Source organism: Polyodon spathula, chromosome 25 (assembly GCF_017654505.1).
Source record: "Polyodon spathula isolate WHYD16114869_AA chromosome 25, ASM1765450v1, whole genome shotgun sequence".
NCBI classification, from domain to species: domain Eukaryota; kingdom Metazoa; phylum Chordata; class Actinopteri; order Acipenseriformes; family Polyodontidae; genus Polyodon; species Polyodon spathula.
This window is the reverse complement of record NC_054558.1, coordinates 354,324-377,528: the sequence shown is the minus strand read 5'-3', so window position 1 is coordinate 377,528 and position 23,205 is coordinate 354,324. Positions and strand designations below refer to the sequence as shown.

Below are 23,205 nucleotides of genomic sequence, written 5' to 3'. Positions count from 1 at the left end.
CATCAATCAGCACTGCACTACAAAAAAAAAAACAAATCCACACTAAACAAAGAGATTTAGCCAAGGCTTGAGCGACCGCATTCAACCCGCCCCCGTCTCTGCCCATAGGCTGCGCAGACCCTGGCGGCTGTCAAAGCCATCTGCTTCATTTGTCTGTGACAATGTCGGTCAGCGCAGTCCAGGGTTTCCGCTGAGAGTGGTGCAGAGTCGGATTTGTTTTGGATGGAGGAAGAATACCGGTAAACAATCAGAGACTTGGAGTAGAAAGGTACATTTCTGTGTGTGTTATTGTAATGTAAACATCGTCTTCATTACATAGACGCGTTTCACGTATAGACAGTGAGCTGTAACTTGCTAACTAAACTAAGGCGCATTTTACACTGAGAAAGGGAGTGTTTTGGTGACACCGGTAAAGCAGAACTACCATTGCTTGGGTTGCAAACTAATAAATGAACGCAGATGTAATTTCATTAAAATTGGAGATGTAATTTAATAGGAGTAATAGTGGACCGCAATGACTGCGGTACGGGTTGTAGACACATAACCAGTGTGGGGTTTAGTTTCAAGTTGTGCAGGACGCTGTGAGATTGCGGGGTTGTAGACACATAACCAGTGTGGGGTTTAGTTTCAAGTTGTGCAGGACGCTGTGAGATTGCGGGGTTGTAGACACATAACCAGTGTGGGGATTAGTTTCAAGTTGTGCAGGACGCTGTGAGATTGCGGGGGTTGTAGACACATAACCAGTGTGGGGTTTAGTTTCAAGTTGTGCAGGACGCTGTGAGATTGCGGGGTTGTAGACACATAACCAGTGTGGGGTTTAGTTTCAAGTTGTGCAGGACGCTGTGAGATTGCGGGGTTGCACACGTAGTTTCAGTCATTTAGAGTGCAGGTTAGAAGCAGCATCTTGCAGAGTTTTGAAACTGTAGCCACCGTCTATACGAATGAGCTTTGGTTACAGCCAATCTAATCTGCGTGTTTTGTGTTTGGAAGACGTTGCGGTCGGTAGTGATTTATTGTACATCATTGGTTGATTTACCCACCTGCCTGAACAACTATGGAGCCCCGTTTGCAGACGATGTAAAGCAGAGCTGGTGGTTATTATTGTATAAAGCTCATCGCTCCCTTCATTCTGTTGCAGGTGCTGTTGGGAGTTGATCCAGACCATTGTGAGGTGATTGGACTATGAAAAGCTGTGCTCTAACAAAGTCTGGGACATAAGTTGTCATTTTGGTTCAATGAATGCTGCGGATGTTGTTTCTTCTTTTCTCTGTTCCAACAGGGCTAACACATTTCAATTGTAAACTTGCAAAGTTTCTGTACAGTTTCCATTGAACGTGTTTAATTGATGGAACGGATCGGTGTCCACATTGCAGTAATTGAGCTTCCTGGGTATTTAACATGTTCATATTCCTCTCTCTAGTTTATTTACATGTCAGAATAATCCGGGAGCTTTCTTTCAGTGTTTCTTAATTCAACACTATTAAGTGTTTAATGGTTGTGGGTGAAGGTTCAGAAAAGCTTTTTATTAGCGACGAATGGAATTTGGACCAGAAGTGAATTGCCTAGTGTTGTTGTTCCACATTATCAGAAATACTTGCCATTGGTCATCCTAAACAAAGTATCCACAGTTTTAGTAAGGGGTATTGTCAGTCAGTTACTGCCACCGTTACACTAAGTATTCAACTCCTTTATCAGGACAGCTAATAATTCCCTGTGGCCTGTCCAAAGTGAACCGGCTGCATCAAGAGCAGAGATCAATGTCTCAGAAATGGGTGTTGCTGCTTGAAGTTCAGATGCTAATGTCTGATCTATATCTGGTGCACCTGGGCTCCTGCAGTACATGAGGAATGTTGCTGGGCTTGTATTTGCACTGACGCTGCACTTGATCCTGTTGTGTCTTGCTCAGTTGGTTGACTTGCACGGTTGATCTAATTTGCAACAGGGAGTGGAATGATTTCCCTGTCGCTTGAGAGGCTCCAGTGATCACAGTGAACTGCGTTGATGCTTGAGGGGCTCCTATGTTCACAGTGAACTGCAGTGATGCTTGAGGGGGGTCATGCTTAGCTCCATTAGTCTCAAAGGGGTAGTTTTGAAAGAAATGCATACATTTGTCTGCTAATGTGGTTCTAAGTTAGGTGTTTCCTGGGTCATTTCACCTCGACAGTGTATCTAGCTCCAGTTACTGACTGAAAGCATGTCAGTTAATAGGGGGAGCAGCTGGTTGGTTTCTGACAGGAGGGATACCATTGAAGGGATGTGGACAATCTCACCCTCCAGGAGACCAAGCAAGTGCAACACTGACTGAAAGCGTGGGCTTGCAAGCAGAGATTTCTATAACAAGTGCGGTACTGTACCACACATAGGGTTTCAAGAAAACAAGCCTGTTTACTGTAACCTGGCTTTCTTTCAGAGCAGCAAGCTTCACCCATGTATTGTGTTAGAGCTGCAATCAGTGTGAAGAGTGAAGAGCATCAAGTGTCATTTTCATTTCTTTCCCTGCAAGTTGTTATGACTTTTCCGATCCTCCTTATTGAAATGCCTCGAGTACAGTGCGGTGTTCCTCTGAGTTCAGGGTTTGCAATCCTGAGTGCTCATTGAAATGCCTCTAGTACAGTGCAGTGTTCCTCTGAGTTCAGGGACTCTTTACTTCTAGTTGCCTGCCATAGATTCATGTAACTTAAACTAGTTGAAGTGACTTGCCACAGCCCTAAATTATGGGTCATTTATCGTTTCTCAACAGTGTGCACACAGTGTGATGGATTTCAGTAGGCCACTTTTTAATTTGCACGACACTGCTGTGGACAGACAAATACAACAATGCAGCTTTAAGTACGCAAAACAGAAAGGTTTGCTTTGTTTAAATAGCTTACATTCTGTCACACTCAAAACGACGCCAAGTCCCTGGTTTTGGGACAGTGATGAAAGAAGTGGGTGTTGTTCCCAGGGCTGGTTGTGCCTCAGAGCTACACAATTTTATCCAGTGTACACGTCTGTCGCCTGTGTGTGAGCAGTGCTGTGGTGACCTGAGATAATGATTAGAAATGTCTGTTTGTTTTCCCTGCATGGTTTTATACCTGTGTAGCTTTGTATTGTTGAGTAGCTGCTCTATGTTATTCCTTTTAATAACTCATTCAAAACATCTTTAATTTCCCAGAAAGGCAGGATGAACATGGAAACCCTGAGCAAGGCAGAGCTGCTGATGCTGTTCAGTGTCCTGGAGGGTGAGCTTGAAGCGAGAGACCTGGTCATTGAAGCTCTTCGGGTAGGTTCCTCGAACTCTTCTGAATACTCAATTACACTCATTCTGTCACATGTCTCTTTCACCCATTAAAAAAAAAAAACACAGGCTTGTGACTATCAAAATGTATCGATCGAGATTCCATTGGAAAAGATATTGCGGGAATGCATGCACCGCGTCACTGTGTTTTGTTTCCTTCTGCCTGTCTGTGTAATTGTTTACGGTAAAGAGCCTTGTCAGGGTGTTTATCATTATCTCAGTGCACTGACAGAAAATGAAGCCTTCGTTGAAAAGGAAAAGGTCTCTTCACATGCTTACTAAAGTCTGCTGTCTGCCATTCGACAGCCCAAGAGAAACCCGCATCTCTCTGTTACACAGTGTCTGTGGATAGTACCCAGTGTAGGATGGACACTCCTGTGAATATCATGTGCACACACATCCCTGTGTTACACAGTGTCTGTGGATAATGTATTTTTCAATAGGAATGTTTGTAAGGCATGCATACTTTTGCCCAGATGATCTCTGGCAGTAAGATCTTGATCCCTTCGTGTCTGAAGTATTTTTATGTGATCCTGAGAGCTGAGTGTTTATTCTGTAGTTGCTTGCACGGTTCTTGTGCAGTGTTGCCTCATTCCAGAATGCTGCTAATCTTCCCATTCATTCTTGGCACCGTGGTGGTGAGTGAGAGGGAGGGAGGGAGGAAGCATTGTGTAGTTTGTTTTAAATGAACAGTCTGAAACGGGGACTGTGGGAATGCCTGTTGTTTTCCTCTCTAGGGAGGCTTGTCGCTGCTGGATTGAATGCAGCTAATCTTTACAAATGGAAGGCAGGCTTTTCCTGTCTCCTTGGGTTAACGTCTCTCTGATTGTTCTGAGACGGACATTTCAAGCACTAGTGTTTTGTAATGATGTTTTTTTTACTAACCCCTCCGAGTGGTTCTGATTGCCAGTGTTGTGTTCTGGAGCTTTTGGAGAGTTCCGGACCTGCTCTTGATTCTCCTTGCATTCCGTCGAGGATAGATCAGCAGGTTTTTTTTAGAAGGGAGAGCCAGCCCCTTGATGTGCAGGAGCACTCTGGAAGTACAGTGCTTTACATGGTGCTGTCTATTGCTAATATAAAGACACTGTGATTGATCTAATCTGTGTTTCACACACCAGTGTGTCAGTGACAGGCAACCTGAACAGAAGAGCATCTCCTGTGAAAACCTTTAACCAGACTAACCAAAATAGAGGCATTGGAAACACAAGACCAGTGAAAGAAAACACTCTTTAAGTGTTTCAAATCTTAACTGTGAAAACACTGTCTGTTTAAAAGATACACAAAGAATTGTGTTTTCAGGATAGATATTTACAGGAACTTTGGAACCCCACAATATACTGATTCTTCATTAAACTGTAGTTTTAAACAGACCATAAAGTACCAGTAGATGTTTGTTACTTCAGGATATTGTATGGTTTCAAAGTTACTGTACTGAGTTTATTTTTTTATTATTAACAATCCTGGACTAAATTTACTTTATTCTGTCTTATTTGGCTCAGGCTTTATTTTTGTAGTGGTCTCCTGGTCTAAGTCCAAATGGTATTATTAGTAATTAGTGTTTTTCTTTGTAAAATATATTTAGGAATTATAATGTGTGAACATGAATTCAAAGGAGTATTTTCTTTATTGAACAAATAAGATGTAATTGCTTTGGTGCCTGCAAATTAAACTCCATGTAATAGCACGCTGTAGTCTTGCGTGTGACAATGGCTGCAGTATTTAACTAATGGGTGTGTGAATTCAAATGCAGGTTGTGATCTAGTGAGGTAGTCACTGTGCACTATCTGAGGAACTGATTCACAACAGAACAGTGCAACAGTAAAGATTTCTGAGTAACGTCTGCAAGTTCTTTAATAATGAGTTTCTTTTGTGTGTTCGATTACTCGCTGTCTTTGGTGTCTCTGTTGAATGCTGTTGTAGCAGGATGACTGAGCGCTCTGTCTTTGGTGTCTCTGTTGAATGCTGTTGTAGCAGGATGACTGAGCGCTCTGTCTTTGGTGTCTCTGTTGAATGCTGTTGTAGCAGGATGACTGAGCGCTCTGTCTTTGGTGTCTCTGTTGAATGCTGTTGTAGCAGGATGACTGAGCGCTCTGTCTTTGGTGTCTCTGTTGAATGCTGTTGTAGCAGGATGACTGAGCGCTCTGTCTTTGGTGTCTCTGTTGAATGCTGCTGTAGCAGGATGACTGAGCGCTCTGTCTTTGGTGTCTCTGTTGAATGCTGTTGTAGCAGGATGACTGAGCGCTCTGTCTTTGGTGTCTCTGTTGAATGCTGTTGTAGCAGGATGACTGAGCGCTCTGTCTTTGGTGTCTCTGTTGAATGCTGTTGTAGCAGGATGACTGAGCGCTCTGTCTTTGGTGTCTCTGTTGAATGCTGTTGTAGCAGGATGACTGAGCGCTCTGTCTTTGGTGTCTCTGTTGAATGCTGCTGTAGCAGGATGACTGAGCGCTCTGTCTTTGGTGTCTCTGTTGAATGCTGCTGTAGCAGGATGACTGAGCGCTCTGTCTTTGGTGTCTCTGTTGAATACTGCTGTAGCAGGATGACTGAGCGCTCTGTCTTTGGTGTCTCTGTTGAATGCTGCTGTAGCAGGATGACTGAGCGCTCTGTCTTTGGTGTCTCTGTTGAATGCTGTTGTAGCAGGATGACTGATGGCTGGGTGTGTGCTGCTAGTCTTGGGAAGTCGTTTACAGGCTGGTCGCTTCGTGTTTTCACATGCCTGTGTATGAATCTAGTGTTTTTCCACCCCAGTGTAATTGAAAGATGAAACACGGCAGACAGGTAGGCAGAGAGTTTAGTAATGCTTCCCGCAGACACACCATTCATCAGATGAAAATTACTGTAATACAGATAGAGCTATAAATAGAACCCAGGTTTAAACAATATGTCTGGATCTTTCTCATTCCATTTACAAGGGACTGTCCTCTTATTAATCACTTCACCTTTGTGGCAGAGATATTTCATATTGATCCAAGTAAAACCTGCGTTTCTAGTATGAAGTCGTAGACAGTAGAATAATTACACCTAACAATTCCCATTTAGAAAGAGGGGCTTCGTGTTCTAACAGTTCCCATTTAGAAAGAGGGGCTTCGTGTTCTAACAGTTCCCATTTAGAGGGGCTTCGTATTGTTACCAGTGGGCTGAATGTTCTGCTCAACCGCTGATATTTGTATTGCAGTAGAACCTGTTGTATCTGATTTTAATTGGCTCCAGCGGTCCATGGGATGTGTAGCAATATGGTGTCTCAGAGGGACGTTCTGTCAGCAAAGTCCTTCTGTTTAAATCCATTGATGAAGCCCTTGCTTTGATTTTGTATTAATTTCCCTTCCCATTTGTGAGAACGACTCCAAACCTCTCCACAGAAATCACAGCTCAGCAGTTTGATAAAAACAGGAAATGGTGTCTAAAGTCCAGTTCTGACACAGCCACTTATAACTAACAGAGGAAGTTACTGTATCAACCGCAAGATAAGCGAGGGAGTAAATGCTACTGGAAATGGAAGGATAGCAGGGACAGCCTTGAATAAGCAGAGGCAATTACCTAGAGATGTGATTCAGTGCAAGACTAGCCAAACCCTTCTTGTCCACAATGCCAAGGGAGTGCCCATCTACAGCTATAGACAAACATTTGGCATCACCCTGTAGAATTAACAAAGTCAAATGAAACCTGCTGAATAATGTTGCATTAACACAGCCCTTGATTTTATTGGTGCAATTGCAGAGAAAGCAGTGTGTTCAATGGGAGTGAAAAAGGGGATATTGTCCATTTTGAGTTGGTTTTATAAGGCAAAGGATCGTCTGGGTTCCTTCTTATCACAAGCAAAGTGGTAGAGATCTACAGAACAGTACAGCGTTCTCACGTCAAAGCAAAGTGACACTTCAATTAAAAAACGAAATACTGCACTTTTTAAACCTAATGGTAGAAACACCTGTTTCACAAAGTCCAGCACGCCTCAGGTCGTGTTGTGTCTGCAGTGTGTCTCGTGCTTTTCCTCAACCACACCTTTTGTAGAAGGTGTTGATTTCATGCACTAATTCTCGTGGTCCATTAACATTTTCTGTCTGACCGCAGTGTGCCTGAGCTCGGACACTGACATCAGTTAGAGGATTAGCAGCTGGCTTCTCCAGTCTGACAGGCTCTTATACTGCACACAGCCCCAGTACACATGCTGGCCTGAGAGGCGCTGCTGTAAAGCAGCTTTCCTCTGGCCTCTTAACCTCACTTCTAGCTGCATCGATGCCAGCGAGTCTCGGCTGGTGTCAAAACCAAACGCTCTGCAGGGGCATTTCAGTACCTTCATGGTATTAAATCACAGGCTTGTTTATTTCCCCACAGAGCCTGTCTGCCAGGCTACTAGATTAAAGTTTGCAGAAGCCTTTTCGATCTCTGCTAAATACCAGCCTTGTTTAGTTTCATCTCGCCAAGTGGAATCCGATTTCTGTTTGTTTCCAATGTGGCTCTGATGCAGTATTCTAGAGTGTAACATGCTGGGATGAAACACACACAGTGCTGGAGCAATGCGCATTTCTTTCTTTTAGACAGTTTTAAATGTTATGTTTTGTGTGGTTGTGTTTTTTTTTTTTTTGGTTTCGATCTGCAGTAGAGCAATTTTTACCTTTTGAAAGCTTTCGCCAAAGACATATTGGTCTTAAAGTTTAAAGGAGAGCTAACAGAGAATCAGACATCATAGGAAGTGTCATATTTGCTGAAATCAGACTGTGCACTCTAAACCTAGCTGCTGTGGATCCAGTTCATGTTCCCTATTGTGGAAACACAAAGCCGGAATTGTTGCGGGAGGGAGCGTGATCTGGATACACTGTGAACACGTCCGAGGAAACGGACCGCGGTGCGTGATTGAAAACACTGCAATATAGACAACATGGGACACAGCAAAGATGAGGTCATGCATTTCTAGTACACTTTGCAGAGTGTTCTGTAACAGAAAGTTATCATTTATTTCCAGATAAAGATGTTTCTTGCCTTTAGAAATGGAAATGCCTAGGATTATTGTTATTTATTATTGTTGTTGTTGTTGTTGTTATTATTATTATTATTATTATTATTATTATTATTATTATTATATATTATTATTATAGAATAATATACACCCAGCTGTGCATATCAAGGCTGTCATTCTGTCCAGAGTTATCGATATAAGCTTTCTTGAAGCTCAGCCATAGATCTTTATCTAGAAACTTTCTTTGTTGCACTAACCCCTTGAATTGCTGAACTGCTCTGCCAGTCTCGGCATGAAGAAAGCTGCTTTATGAAATGAAGAGAGTGTCGTCAGAAGTCCATGATTTAGTGGCAGGTCTTGTTCATACTGGGCCATCTGTCAAGAGAAGCCATCTGTTGCTGTTCCTTCTCAAACCATGACTTTCTTTTGCCTTGAAAGGGATCAGTCATTTTCAGTCTCTTAGTGCTCTGTTTTATTTGGCATCAGCTGAACACCTCAGAACACGGTTTTGTTTTGACGCTGGGTCCTAATTTCCTGTTTTGGAATATGAAGACACACGGAGGGTTGAAGATAAGCTTCCTGGAAGCAGTCTTGTGGAGTAATAGGACTTGAAAGCTACTGCTTCAGCATCTCCTTCCAGTGCAGCCTGTTTATATAATTTGGAAATGAGGGAGATCTGTGCAATATGAATACTGTTCAGGAACGAAGGGATCCATCCACACACAGGTTTACAGACATTATGTTACACTGAGACTTGAGGGATCATGCATAGCTCTTCCAGCCAATTAGATTAGTCAACAAGCATGTGTATGAATGGCAGTACATAAATAATAATATATATATATATTCAGTTATTACATTTCAAATGTTTACTTAGTATTGTGAGAGTACATTTGTAAGTATCAGTCTGCCAGTATAGCGCACAGTGTGGACTGATTTCAGAAGCTGCATTATATAAACCATTCTGTCTTCTCAAATGCCTGATGTATTCAGTAAAACTCCATGTTCTAATCTGTGTAGCACAGACCATGCTTTAATTAAAGCAATGGGACTTTTCCATAACAATTTCTTCACAGGAAGGTTTTGTTACTAAACTAGTTTTGCTGCATTCATAGCCCTGTTCAAAGTGCTGTATGAAGAAACGTAGCATTCTTTTACTTTCAAATGTGTTCACTACAATTCAATAGAAACAGTAGAAAACGGTAACATAACAATGTGTGATTGATGCCTCGTCGCTGTTTTGAAAGCTGATTTGAAGATGCTGTTTATTAGATTAACTGTGCTATGTCTGGTGAAGTTTCAATAGAGGTAATTACATTCAACCTGCTTGCATAAGGCTTGGCATCCCTTGTGCATCACATAATGTAACTGGAGTGTTTGCTTTCTCCTCTTCAAGGCGCAGCACAGGGAGTCATTCATCCAGAAGCGCTATGGGAAATACAATGTGAGCGACCCCTTCCTGGCCCTGCAGAGAGACTATGAGACTGTCCTGAAGGACAGGCGAGGAGAGGAGAGAGCAGCCTGCCCAAACCCCCTCTCCATGCTCAAGCTAGTCATGTCGCACTGCAAGACCATGCAGGAGAAGATGTTGTCTCAGCTGGCTGCTGCAGAGAGCAGGCACAGGAAGGTATGAGGTCACTTAGCCATTTTTCCATCTGCAACCTGAACCGCTCTGTCCATCTCATCTCCTTCCAGTACCAGACTGGGCAGCATTTAAGTGGGTAACACAAAAATAATCAATGAGCGATGAAGGAAGAAGTAAACATGTGATGACGCCCACAGATGCTTGTGTCTTTTATTCACACATTATTTTGAAGTTACCCACAAAGAGCCATTGTGTATTCTGTTTGTACCACACGGAATGAAGTGTTTATCTACATGATACACTGAATTAAGTCATGTATTCTTTTTTTTGGGAGCTCTGAATTCAAAGTGTAGCGAAGCTGCTACTGTGGCCTCACACTGCTACAAACTCGCCATTGAAATCTGAAAAATAAATACATATGCTGTATAAAGTCCAGCATGCTACTGAACAAGTCACAGATGAGTGAAGCATCCTGCATCATTCCCCTCACAGTGTAGAGCATTCACAGATGAGTGAAGCATCCTGCATCATTCCCCTCACAGTGTAGAGCATTCACAGATGAGTGAAGCATCCTGCATCATTCCCCTCACAGTGTAGAGCATTCACAGATGAGTGAAGCATCCTGCATCATTCCCCTCACAGTGTAGAGCATTCACAGATGAGTGAAGCATCCTGCATCATTCCCCTCACAGTGTAGAGCATTCACAGATGAGTGAAGCATCCTGCATCATTCCCCTCACAGTGTAGTGTATTCACAGATGAGTGAAGCATTCTGCATCATTCCCCTCACACTGTAGAGCATTCACACATGAGTGAAGCATCCTGCATCATTCCCCTCACACTGTAGAGCATTCACACGAGTGAAGCATCCTGCATCGTTCCCCTCACGCTGTAGAGCATTCACAGCCCTCGTGTTCACATGCAGTCCGAGAAATAAAGCTGGCAGCCTTCACACTGGATGCTTTACAGAATAGTGTTTTGAGCATTGGTCATTAAAATAGGCCATCTGATCTCATTGTTGCTAGCACTATGAGGTACCCTGGCGCTAGAATCTAGCCCCATAGCGCCACATTACACCCCTGTTATTTAAGTACACTGCTGGTGGATCTGCTTGTTGCTGTTCTTATCCAGTGGGTTCTGAGCACACTGCTGGTGGATCTGCTTGTTGCTGTTCTTATCCAGTGGGTTCTGAGCACACTGCTGGTGGATCTGCTTGTTGCTGTTCTTATCCAGTGGGTTCTGAGCACTCTGCTGATGGATCTGCTTGTTGCTGTTTTCATGCTTGCAGGTGATCCTGGATCTAGAGGAGGAGAGGCACAGGCACGCTCAGGACTCCGCCGAGGGAGACGATGTCACTTACATGCTGGAGAAGGATCGGGAGCGTCTCCTACAGCAGGTATCTGGAGAGCCCCAGAGCGTTAATATGTCGAATTACTTACACCTTCGTACTTCCAGAATTGTGTCAATCAAAAATTTTGGCCATAGCTGTACAATAGAAAACAACATAATTTTAAATAAACTTTTGTAAAACACAGCTGATGTGATTTCCTTATTCTATGGTGCTATTCAAGCAAATATCCAGGTATAGGAAAGTACTCCATGAACATGTTCTTGCCTGAACAATCAGGTTACAGTTGTGATCTTAAAGCCCCTCCAAATTAAAATATATAAGCGCCTCTGAATTGACTGAATACAACCATAGGATTATGGTATTTTTACATTTATCAAACTAATGTTTTACACAGATGTAAGATATAACTTGTCAATTGAACTAGGTAGAAGTGAAAAAACACAGCATGCATAATACAAAACTCAATGTATTGGGGAAATGTTTTGCATTTTAAGAAAGCAGTTTCATTTTTTTTTTTTAATTTACTCATTGGATGTGAGAATGTTTGAAAACAAATACATAAGACTCGTTTTTCATTTTAAATTCCAGCTGGACTTTGAGAAGTCGCAGGTAAAGAAGCTCGAAAAGGAGCAGAAGAAACAGTGGATCCAGCTGGAGGAGGAGCGTGCTCAACACAAGCAGCTTTCCACGGCTTTGACCAAAGAATGCAAACAAGCAACAGCCAAAGCAGCAGAGGAAGAGCAGAGATCCGCGGAGCTGGTCCTGGCGCTGGAGCGAGAGCAGAGCACCGTGCACCAGCGAGAGCAAGAGCTGCAGGCAGAGAGGAAGCGAGGCCTGCACATGGAGGCACAGGCTGAGAAACAGCTCTCGGACTTCGATACCGAACGGGAGCAGCTGCGAGCCAGACTGAAGAAAGAAGAGAGCAGGACAAGGGATCTGAAGGAAGAAGTGGCGCAGTTAAAGAAAGCCCTGGCAGAACTAAAATCGGCAGGACAGACTCTGCAGGAAACGCACAGTCCGGTGTCTGTAGAGACTGAGTTTGACTGCGTCGATCTGATCTCTACCGCCTGCCAAACCGAAAGCTTCCGAATGGAAACCACAGATGGGCCGAGCGAGTCGACGTCACCTGCAGCAACCAAGCCCTCCGCCCTTCCTGCTCCGCACTGCCATCTGAACGGCCTCGGCAGCTCCGCCACACCGAAAGCCAGTGATCTGCCTGAAGGAAGAGAAACCGATCCCCAGGACAAAGCGTTTGCAAACCAGGAGAACGGCTTGGAGAATGGCAGCTCCAGTGGCATTCATTCACCAGCGTATTCGGCTTCACAGCTTCTGATGAGCGTCTCGCCAAGCAGCACGGCCTCTTCCTCTCTGACCTCATCTCCGTGTTCCTCTCCGGTCTTAACCAAGCGGCTGGGGGGGATTGCAGCTGGAAGCCCCGGATATCAGTCCTCGTACCAGGCAGGAATCAACCAGCGCTTCCATGCGGCTCGTCATAAGTTCCAAGCTCAGTCTGAACAAGATGGCACGCCGCATTCACCCCGGGATTTGTCCCCCACTGCTGTGGATAATACTGCCGCCAAGCAGATGGCTCGCAATACAGTGACCCAAGTCCTGTCTAGATTCACCAACCAAGTGTGCAAACCCACTTCCCCAAACAGTTCGCCATTCGGCACGGACTACAGAACCCTGGTCTCCTCCGGCTCTCCCAAAGGAGAGTCGAGTCACTCCAGCCCTTTGAGTCCCCTGTCACCGGGGATCAAATCTCCAACTATACCCAGGGCTGAACGGGGAAACCCACCCCCAATTCCACCGAAAAAGCCGGGGCTTTCCCAGTCACCAGCGTCTCCAAATCCCTCGACCAAGTCATCCAACCCATCAAGCCAGCTGGTTTCCGCTGTGGACCTGCCGAACAGCTGCGGCCTGAACAACAGCGTGGCTGAAGTGGGCAAAGAGCTTGATCTGTTAATGCCAACAAGCAGCTAACTGCTGAGATGGGCAAAGAGCTTGATCTGTTAATGCCAACAAGCAGCTAACTGCTGAGATGGGCAAAGAGCTTGATCTGTTGATGCCAACAAGCAGCTAACTGCTGAGATGGGCAAAGAGCTTGATCTGTTAATGCCAACAAGCAGCTAACTGCTGAGATGGGCAAAGAGCTTGATCTGTTGATGCCAACAAGCAGCTAACTGAACCGCTCGCTGCTAATAAGTTAGCTGATTGTTGGCATAATTGGATCAAGCTGTTTGAACATCTCGACAGTTAGTTTATAGAAACACTGTTTTACTTATTTATTTTTCTAATAGATGAAGTGGATCATTTTTTTCATATTTTTATTTCCCTCGTATTTTACACACGTGACTCTTCTTCCTACGCCTCACCATATCAATCTGAAAATCGAACACAGACTTGGGTAGTTTTCTAATGAAATAAGTGCCTACCTATTATTACTACTACCACCCACCCACAATCACTGCAGCTGTTCATCTAAATCTCTTTCGAATGAAACCAAATGAGAATGTATTTAAAACAGACTTTATATTGTGCTCCTCCTTCTGTTCACTATCCTATACCTGTAGAAGTTGCAAATACTTGAAATCATTGTAGTTTCAGCATATAGGACCCTGGTCTCCTGTCATTGTCAGCTTGTTTATCTATGTTTGTGTCATGTAGTAGATTTATTCACTAGCAGATACACTGAATTTTTTTTATTATTGTTTGCTAAAAAGCAAGTGATAATGCACACCATTTTTTAATGTATCTTTTTAATATAAATATTTTATATAACGAAGTAACTAGGGGTGAAAAGAGAACCTGATCTTCTTCAAGCTGCCGCTTGCTGTGAGTTCTGTATCATGCTTTTTCCGACATTAGCAATTTCACTGATTTTATACGAATGCTTTGCAACTCAAATAGTGATGTTTTCCTTTCAACCCTTTTCATATTCCCTTTATAGCTCACCTGAATATCTGCATGTAAGAAATAGGGTTATATAAATAAGCTTCTGTTGTAATGGATGATTGTCTATAGCCATGAAACAAGTCTCTTGACCAAGAGTATCCATGTACACACATGTACCAGCATTGCAATATTTTTTTACAGTAATCTGAAGCCTTTTTCTAATGGTGCTTAACTGTATCAGCAATAAAATAAGAAATGGAGGAAAGGAAGACGTTGGCCTTGGTGAAGCGCTCTTTTGAGAAGTGCTTTTACTCCCATTTTCTGGGATCAATGAATTGTCAGCACAATGCACGATGACTTCAGGGAAATAAATCTGATTTCTTACTACTGCTAGCAATGAGCAAACAGAAAATGATTTTTATTGTGGCTGTGGTTGCCTGCAGTGAGCAGCAAGCCCTTTTAAATAATGTATTTCAATAATGAAATGTTTGAAATGACAGAAGTCCTCTTGTACTGGTTTCTAGTCGCACTGTAACCTTCAGCTTGGCTCAGCACTTCCCTTCCTGAAGCAGCAATTTAATTCAATGCTGTATGAAAATGTATGTAACAAAATATTACATATACTAAATACAGTTTATGTGGTAGTTTGAACAGCAAGCTGTTCAGAGCAAACTTACAGCCTTCATATTTTGTATTCCTTTGCTAATAAGCTGGATAGATACAGGAATGGTTACTGACCATTGAGGATCCTGACTGTCCTTCCCTTTGTCCCATACAGCACAACATACAGATTATGTAACGCAATCAAACTTCACTCAGTAATCTGTCCAAACTAATTAAAGGCAGCGGAGCTGGCAATAAAACCACTTTGTAGGGCTTTTTGAATTGAGCTTCATTGTAAATTTGGAATCACGGTATTTTAAGAATCTAAGTAGTGGCTTAAAAAAAACACAAATTTAAATGGCAGCCTTATTTACCGTGAGTCTTTGATTTTGTGCACCCTGATATGCATTAAACGTGCCCTTTGGAAATTTAAGATATTTTATCAGTTAAACAGTTTTGCAGAACAGTCCAGATTAATAGCAATGTCCTGCACTCTGAGTCTGGGCTGCAGTGCATAATTCAGTAGCACTGAGACTTTGTTTTTGTTTTTGAACCATGTAGCCAATGCCAGTAGTATAAATGATGTACATTATTATTACTAAACCAGCTCACAATTTACCTATATTGTGGATTGAACCTTCGTATTGCCTACTGGGTCAGTGTTGTATTCAAGTCTGAGCACTTTGAATATAGCTTGCAACACTCATTTTAATAGAAGAGCAGATTGTTTGAGTGATGTTGTGTGGTGTTAATTACTTGTGAAATGACATCACCGGTTAGTTGATTCTGTAAGTAAAGGGTATTTAGTTTTTTTTAAGGCTTTTTTTGTTTTCCTCCCAATAAGAATAACTGAAGTCTTCCTGTAACCAGACAGCTCGTATTATATTTTGTGTCCACTTATTATTATGTCTTTTTTTGTATATGGACCAAAATTGCGTATGTAAAAATAAAATAACATTTTATATATTCATAATTATACTATACACATAAACACATAGGACATGTAATTATTTTTCAAGCGTTAAGTGCTGTGATGTGATTTTCTTTGTTTATTTGCAAATGATTTTACCCATTAAATGCTGCTACTAACACCATGTAATACTTTTGAAAGATCACAAGTTATGCAACTTCAAGTGCCTTTTGAATTTGCATATTGTATAGGTTTTAATTCTACCTATATTTACATGTACATGCAATCGGCAATAATCAATAAAATGTCAATAAGAAACATGCTTGCATTTTGTATTTTTAATTTCAAATTAACTTTTTACTACAAAAAAACACATTTGTAAACATTTTTATTATTTACAAATTTTATTATTTTATTATTTTTTTTATTATTTTTCTTATAGAAGATTGACATATACTTTATACTGTGAAACTTGAAGCAAGCATAGGGGTGGCCATTTTGGGAAGCACGCTTGCTGACCTCATCTCTGTTTTAATGTTGAATGAGCCTGATGGTAGTGTGTGTTGGTTCGGGTTTCACCGCTCATGTTGTGCCCTGTAGCTGCATATCCCTTCGGGCTACGAACTTGATCTTGGTCTTGTATTAAAAATCAGTTTTGTGGCTTTCTAAAGACATATCATGCATCTGTATCAGATGTTCATAGACAAAATTAAGAATTAAGTTAACTCTTCATTCTTCTAGTCTTGCTTGAGACAAGCACACAGAGCGGGATTCACATCTCCAACCCTGCAAGAGAACAAACAGGCATCATAAGACACTCTGTGAACAGCCACAAGCTGACTCTGCATTGAGTGACAAACCCCAGGGTGCTGCCAGACACACACACAGCATGTCTGTGCACAATGCGAAATGAAGCATATTTCAGTTGGCAGTTATTCATAATAGGACACTGTCACAGTTAAATGAATTGCACAACATCGAACGCTTCTCTCTTCAATGAAACACTTTCGTTTGTTTACAAATCGGGAGGTATCTGTCACGTGATGGCAATGTCGGCGCTCATTGGCTGCAGGTCCTGTGCAGAGTCTCCGCTGTGTTTCTGTGCAGTTATTCATGTTTGGGCTCAGTGGCTGCAGGTACTGTGCAGAGTCTCCGCTGTGTTTCTGTGCAGTTATTCATGTTTGGGCTCAGTGGCTGCAGGTACTGTGCAGAGTCTCCGCTGTGTTTCTGTGCGGTTATTCATGTTTGGGCTGTTTCTGCTGTGTTTCTGTGCAGTTATTCATGTTTGGGCTCAGTGGCTGCAGGTACTGTGCAGAGTCTCCGCTGTGTTTCTGTGCAGTTATTCATGTTTGGGCTCAGTGGCTGCAGGTACTGTGCAGAGTCTCCGCTGTGTTTCTGTGCAGTTATTCAGGGCTCAGTGGCTGCAGGTTGTGCAGAGTCTCCGCTGTGTTTCTGTGCAGTTATTCATGTTTGGGCTCAGTGGCTGCAGGTACTGTGCAGAGTCTCCGCTGTGTTTCTGTGCAGTTATTCATGTTTGGGCTCAGTGGCTGCAGGTACTGTGCAGAGTCTCCGCTGTGTTTCTGTGCAGTTATTCATGTTTGGGCTCAGTGGCTGCAGGTACTGTGCAGAGTCTCCGCTGTGTTTCTGTGCAGTTATTCATGTTTGGGCTCAGTGGCTGCAGGTACTGTGCAGAGTCTCCGCTGTGTTTCTGTGCAGTTATTCATGTTTGGGCTCAGTGGCTGCAGGTACTGTGCAGAGTCTCCGCTGTGTTTCTGTGCAGTTATTCATGTTTGGGCTCAGTGGCTGCAGGTACTGTGCAGAGTCTCCGCTGTGTTTCTGTGCAGTTATTCATGTTTGGGCTCAGTGGCTGCAGGTACTGTGCAGAGTCTCCGCTGTGTTTCTGTGCAGTTATTCATGTTTGGGCTCAGTGGCTGCAGGTACTGTGCAGAGTCTCCGCTGTGTTTCTGTGCAGTTATTCATGTTTGGGCTCAGTGGCTGCAGGTACTGTGCAGAGTCTCCGCTGTGTTTCTGTGCAGTTATTCATGTTTGGGCTCAGTGGCTGCAGGTACTGTGCAGAGTCTCCGCTGTGTTTCTGTGCAGTTATTCATGTTTGGGCTCAGTGGCTGCAGGTACTGTGCAGAGTCTCCGCTGTGTTTCTGTGCAGTTATTCATGTTTGGGCTCAGTGGCTGCAGGTACTGTGCAGAGTCTCCGCTGTGTTTCTGTGCAGTTATTCATGTTTGGGCTCAGTGGCTGCAGGTACTGTGCAGAGTCTCCGCTGTGTTTCTGTGCAGTTATTCATGTTTGGGCTCAGTGGCTGCAGGTACTGTGCAGAGTCTCCGCTGTGTTTCTGTGCAGTTATTCATGTTTGGGCTCAGTGGCTGCAGGTACTGTGCAGAGTCTCCGCTGTGTTTCTGTGCAGTTATTCATGTTTGGGCTCAGTGGCTGCAGGTACTGTGCAGAGTCTCCGCTGTGTTTCTGTGCAGTTATTCATGTTTGGGCTCAGTGGCTGCAGGTAGTGCAGAGTCTCCGCTGTGTTTCTGTGCAGTTATTCATGTTTGGGCTCAGTGGCTGCAGGTACTGTGCAGAGTCTCCGCTGTGTTTCTGTGCAGTTATTCATGTTTGGGCTCAGTGGCTGCAGGTACTGTGCAGAGTCTCCGCTGTGTTTCTGTGCAGTTATTCATGTTTGGGCTCAGTGGCTGCAGGTACTGTGCAGAGTCTCCGCTGTGTTTCTGTGCAGTTATTCATGTTTGGGCTCAGTGGCTGCAGGTTGCAGAGTCTCCGCTGTGTTTCTGTGCAGTTATTCATGTTTGGGCTCAGTGGCTGCAGGTACTGTGCAGAGTCTCCGCTGTGTTTCTGTGCAGTTATTCATGTTTGGGCTCAGTGGCTGCAGGTACTGTGCAGAGTCTCCGCTGTGTTTCTGTGCAGTTATTCATGTTTGGGCTCAGTGGCTGCAGGTACTGTGCAGAGTCTCCGCTGTGTTTCTGTGCAGTTATTCATGTTTGGGCTCAGTGGCTGCAGGTACTGTGCAGAGTCTCCGCTGTGTTTCTGTGCAGTTATTCATGTTTGGGCTCAGTGGCTGCAGGTACTGTGCAGAGTCTCCGCTGTGTTTCTGTGCAGTTATTCATGTTTGGGCTCAGTGGCTGCAGGTACTGTGCAGAGTCTCCGCTGTGTTTCTGTGCAGTTATTCATGTTTGGGCTCAGTGGCTGCAGGTACTGTGCAGAGTCTCCGCTGTGTTTCTGTGCAGTTATTCATGTTTGGGCTCAGTGGCTGCAGGTACTGTGCAGAGTCTCCGCTGTGTTTCTGTGCAGTTATTCATGTTTGGGCTCAGTGGCTGCAGGTACTGTGCAGAGTCTCCGCTGTGTTTCTGTGCAGTTATTCATGTTTGGGCTCAGTGGCTGCAGGTACTGTGCAGAGTCTCCGCTGTGTTTCTGTGCAGTTATTCATGTTTGGGCTCAGTGGCTGCAGGTACTGTGCAGAGTCTCCGCTGTGTTTCTGTGCAGTTATTCATGTTTGGGCTCAGTGGCTGCAGGTACTGTGCAGAGTCTCCGCTGTGTTTCTGTGCAGTTATTCATGTTTGGGCTCAGTGGCTGCAGGTACTGTGCAGAGTCTCCGCTGTGTTTCTGTGCAGTTATTCATGTTTGGGCTCAGTGGCTGCAGGTACTGTGCAGAGTCTCCGCTGTGTTTCTGTGCAGTTATTCATGTTTGGGCTCAGTGGCTGCAGGTACTGTGCAGAGTCTCCGCTGTGTTTCTGTGCAGTTATTCATGTTTGGGCTCAGTGGCTGCAGGTACTGTGCAGAGTCTCCGCTGTGTTTCTGTGCAGTTATTCATGTTTGGGCTCAGTGGCTGCAGGTACTGTGCAGAGTCTCCGCTGTGTTTCTGTGCAGTTATTCATGTTTGGGCTCAGTGGCTGCAGGTACTGTGCAGAGTCTCCGCTGTGTTTCTGTGCAGTTATTCATGTTTGGGCTCAGTGGCTGCAGGTACTGTGCAGAGTCTCCGCTGTGTTTCTGTGCAGTTATTCATGTTTGGGCTCAGTGGCTGCAGGTACTGTGCAGAGTCTCCGTTGTGTTTCTGTGCAGTTATTCATGTTTGGGCTCAGTGGCTGCAGGTACTGTGCAGAGTCTCCGCTGTGTTTCTGTGCAGTTATTCATGTTTGGGCTCAGTGGCTGCAGGTACTGTGCAGAGTCTCCGCTGTGTTTCTGTGCAGTTATTCATGTTTGGGCTCAGTGGCTGCAGGTACTGTGCAGAGTCTCCGCTGTGTTTCTGTGCAGTTATTCATGTTTGGGCTCAGTGGCTGCAGGTACTGTGCAGAGTCTCCGCTGTGTTTCTGTGCAGTTATTCATGTTTGGGCTCAGTGGCTGCAGGTACTGTGCAGAGTCTCCGCTGTGTTTCTGTGCAGTTATTCATGTTTGGGCTCAGTGGCTGCAGGTACTGTGCAGAGTCTCCGCTGTGTTTCTGTGCAGTTATTCATGTTTGGGCTCAGTGGCTGCAGGTACTGTGCAGAGTCTCCGCTGTGTTTCTGTGCAGTTATTCATGTTTGGGCTCAGTGGCTGCAGGTACTGTGCAGAGTCTCCGCTGTGTTTCTGTGCAGTTATTCATGTTTGGGCTCAGTGGCTGCAGGTACTGTGCAGAGTCTCCGCTGTGTTTCTGTGCAGTTATTCATGTTTGGGCTCAGTGGCTGCAGGTACTGTGCAGAGTCTCCGCTGTGTTTCTGTGCAGTTATTCATGTTTGGGCTCAGTGGCTGCAGGTACTGTGCAGAGTCTCCGCTGTGTTTCTGTGCAGTTATTCATGTTTGGGCTCAGTGGCTGCAGGTACTGTGCAGAGTCTCCGCTGTGTTTCTGTGCAGTTATTCATGTTTGGGCTCAGTGGCTGCAGGTACTGTGCAGAGTCTCCGCTGTGTTTCTGTGCAGTTATTCATGTTTGGGCTCAGTGGCTGCAGGTACTGTGCAGAGTCTCCGCTGTGTTTCTGTGCAGTTATTCATGTTTGGGCTCAGTGGCTGCAGGTACTGTGAGAGTCTCCTGCTATGTTGCTGTGCAGTTATTCATGTTTGGGCTCAGTGGCTGCAGGTACTGTGCAGAGTCTCCGCTGTGTTTCTGTGCAGTTATTCATGTTTGGGCTGTGGCTGCAGGTAACGCTGTGTTTCTGTGCAGTTATTCATGTTTGGGCGTGGCTGCAGGTGTATGACCGTCACTGTTAATGCATGGACTGGAGTCACTGCTAATTCATGAAATGCTTACATGGAAGGAATAGAGCATGCAATTCTGTTTGGGCTCAGTGGCTGCAGGTACTGTGCAGAGTCTCCGCTGTGTTTCTGTGCAGAGTTTGGGCTCAGTGGCTGCAGGTGCAGAGTCTCCGCTGTGTTTCTGTGCAGTTATTCATGTTTGGGCTCTGTGGCTGCATGGGCTGGTTTCTGTGCAGTTGTGGGCTCAGTGGCTGCAGGTACTGTGCAGAGTCTCCGTTGTGTTTCTGTGCAGTTATTCATGTTTGGGCTCAGTGGCTGCAGGTACTGTGCAGAGTCTCCGCTGTGTTTCTGTGCAGTTATTCATGTTTGGGACATGTGAAGACTTCACTTTGGAACCTGACGGCTATTTGCATGGAAGGTTTCATATTCTGAAACGTGGAAGTGCGTTGTATGACCGTCACTGTTAATGCATGGACTGGAGTCACTGCTAATTCATGAAATGCTTACATGGAAGGAATAGAGCATGCAACTCTGATGGGCTGGTTGAGATTAATAGAGCATGCAACTCTGATGGGCTGGTTGTGATTAATAGAGCCGTGGAAAAATTAATGTCTTAATTTATGTAGGGGAGAGAGAGAGAGAGAGAGAGAGATTTTGAAAAAATGAAATAATAAAGATGAAAAGGATGTGTGAAAACCTACAAAAACAAATGTAAAGCATGGGAATATATATTTTGAATTACATGTAAAAATACAGGGTGGAAATACAATAGTTAAGAATGTGTCATGCAAGACTAGCAAGTTCATGGATGTCATATTTTATCAAAATGCAATGAAATAAAACACGTAGGAGAGAACAGTATAACATTATAGCAAATACAAAATCTCTTATTAATATATAATAAGTATTAAAATAAAAAGACACACCTTGAATGGCTTATAGTTTTATAAGATATCAAATGAGAAAATACAGAAATTAAAGCAGAACAAACGGGACCCGGGACGCGGAGTGGAGGAACCGCAACGCCCGCTCCTCCTCCATTCCTAAACACGGACCGCATTTCAGACACCGCTGCACTTGTAAAATGGTCTCATGCTGCCATCTCTGCTGGTTTACTAAAGCAACATTTCGTTTTTAAATCTGGACAGCTCAGCAGCCATTTGAAATGACTCGGATTAACCTGGACTCCCCGTTCAAATATAAAGACATTTCTGAAACACTCTTAATACACCAAACAATCTTATTGACAGTATAACTGGAATTGCTTTTTAAAATCAACTTCAGAGGTTGTGCATTCACTTGGTTTAAGAGCTCCGTCCATAGTAATCTGCAAAACAAAAGCAAACACCTCCTCACTTGGTTTCCTTCTTCCACAAATCAACATATTTAATGAGGTCCAGCTGTTTCACATTGAGACACGCCCCGGGTGAACTCATTAATTCGGCGCGGCTCTGTCGAGCGTGTAACAAGGAGCAGAGGAGGCAGTGAACTTTGAGGACGAGTAGAACGTAGCTCTAGCCATTCCGTATCCAATGCTGCTATCGTGTGGCCGTTTAATAGAACTGTTTGTAATAAAACTAATGTTCTTTCTTTTTTATATTTGTCAAACAATGATCACAGCAGCGAGCTGGACAGCTGACCAGGGGACAGGATGACCACAGCAGCGAGCTGGACAGCTGACCAGGGGACAGGATGACCACAGCAGTAAGATGGAGAGCTGACCAGGGGACAGGATGACCACAGCAGCGAGCTGGACAGCTGATCAGGGGACGGGATGACCACAGCAGCCCACATTCAAATCACCAGCACTCTGAAGGTCATCATCATCTGCAGAGTTATGGAAAAATGTCAGTCAAATCTGTAAATGGAATTTAAAGGCATGACTAGAAGGAGGAGGAGTCACCTCAGTGCCAGTGTTCAAACAGGAGCCACCAGCACAGACAAACAGGACAACAAGCACTGAGGGTTTAATATGCATGAATGTTACTTAGCTACTTGAATGTTATAACATTACATGCATGCCACTGTAACTTCATAAAACTGCTTCAACATAAAATATTGTACATTTTGATACATGCATGAATATTCGTATTTCAAACTGAATACAAATCCTACATTCCCACTACATTTAACATCACACTTCCATGAATCAATTAAACTGCACTTTCAAATGTAGCTACGGTTACATTTCATTTGCATTACCACAGAAGGAAGCAACGTCAAATACACTTAACTCTTCATTCTTCAAGTCTTGCTCGAAACAAGCACACAGAACAGGATTCACATCTTCAACCCTGCAAGAGAACAAACAGGCATCAGAAGACACACTGTGCACAGCCATGAGGCCACTCTGCTTTCACTGCATCGAGTGACAAACCCCAGGTTGCTGCCAGAGACACACACAGTATGCAACATGAACACTCACACTAGTTACTACAGGTATAAACACA

At 44.0% G+C, this 23,205-nt stretch overlaps 1 protein-coding gene across 2 annotated transcripts; it reads left to right on the top strand.

Moving 5' to 3' along the window:
• Positions 1-76: 76 nt before the first annotated feature.
• Positions 77-15,883, top strand: LOC121300096 (CTTNBP2 N-terminal-like protein). Of its 2 annotated transcripts, XM_041228492.1 has the most exons (6): positions 77-268; positions 1,139-1,171; positions 3,155-3,262; positions 9,625-9,855; positions 11,102-11,209; positions 11,753-15,883. In XM_041228492.1, exons 3-6 carry the CDS (start codon positions 3,164-3,166, stop codon positions 13,145-13,147), a joined length of 1,833 nt encoding a protein of 610 aa, XP_041084426.1. In that variant the 5' UTR covers positions 77-268; positions 1,139-1,171; positions 3,155-3,163; the 3' UTR covers positions 13,148-15,883. The 2 variants fall into 2 exon arrangements, with proteins under 2 accessions (XP_041084426.1, XP_041084425.1); XM_041228491.1 differs by lacking the exon at positions 1,139-1,171 and having other exon boundaries at positions 194-268.
• The last annotated feature ends 7,322 nt before the right edge of the window (positions 15,884-23,205 follow it).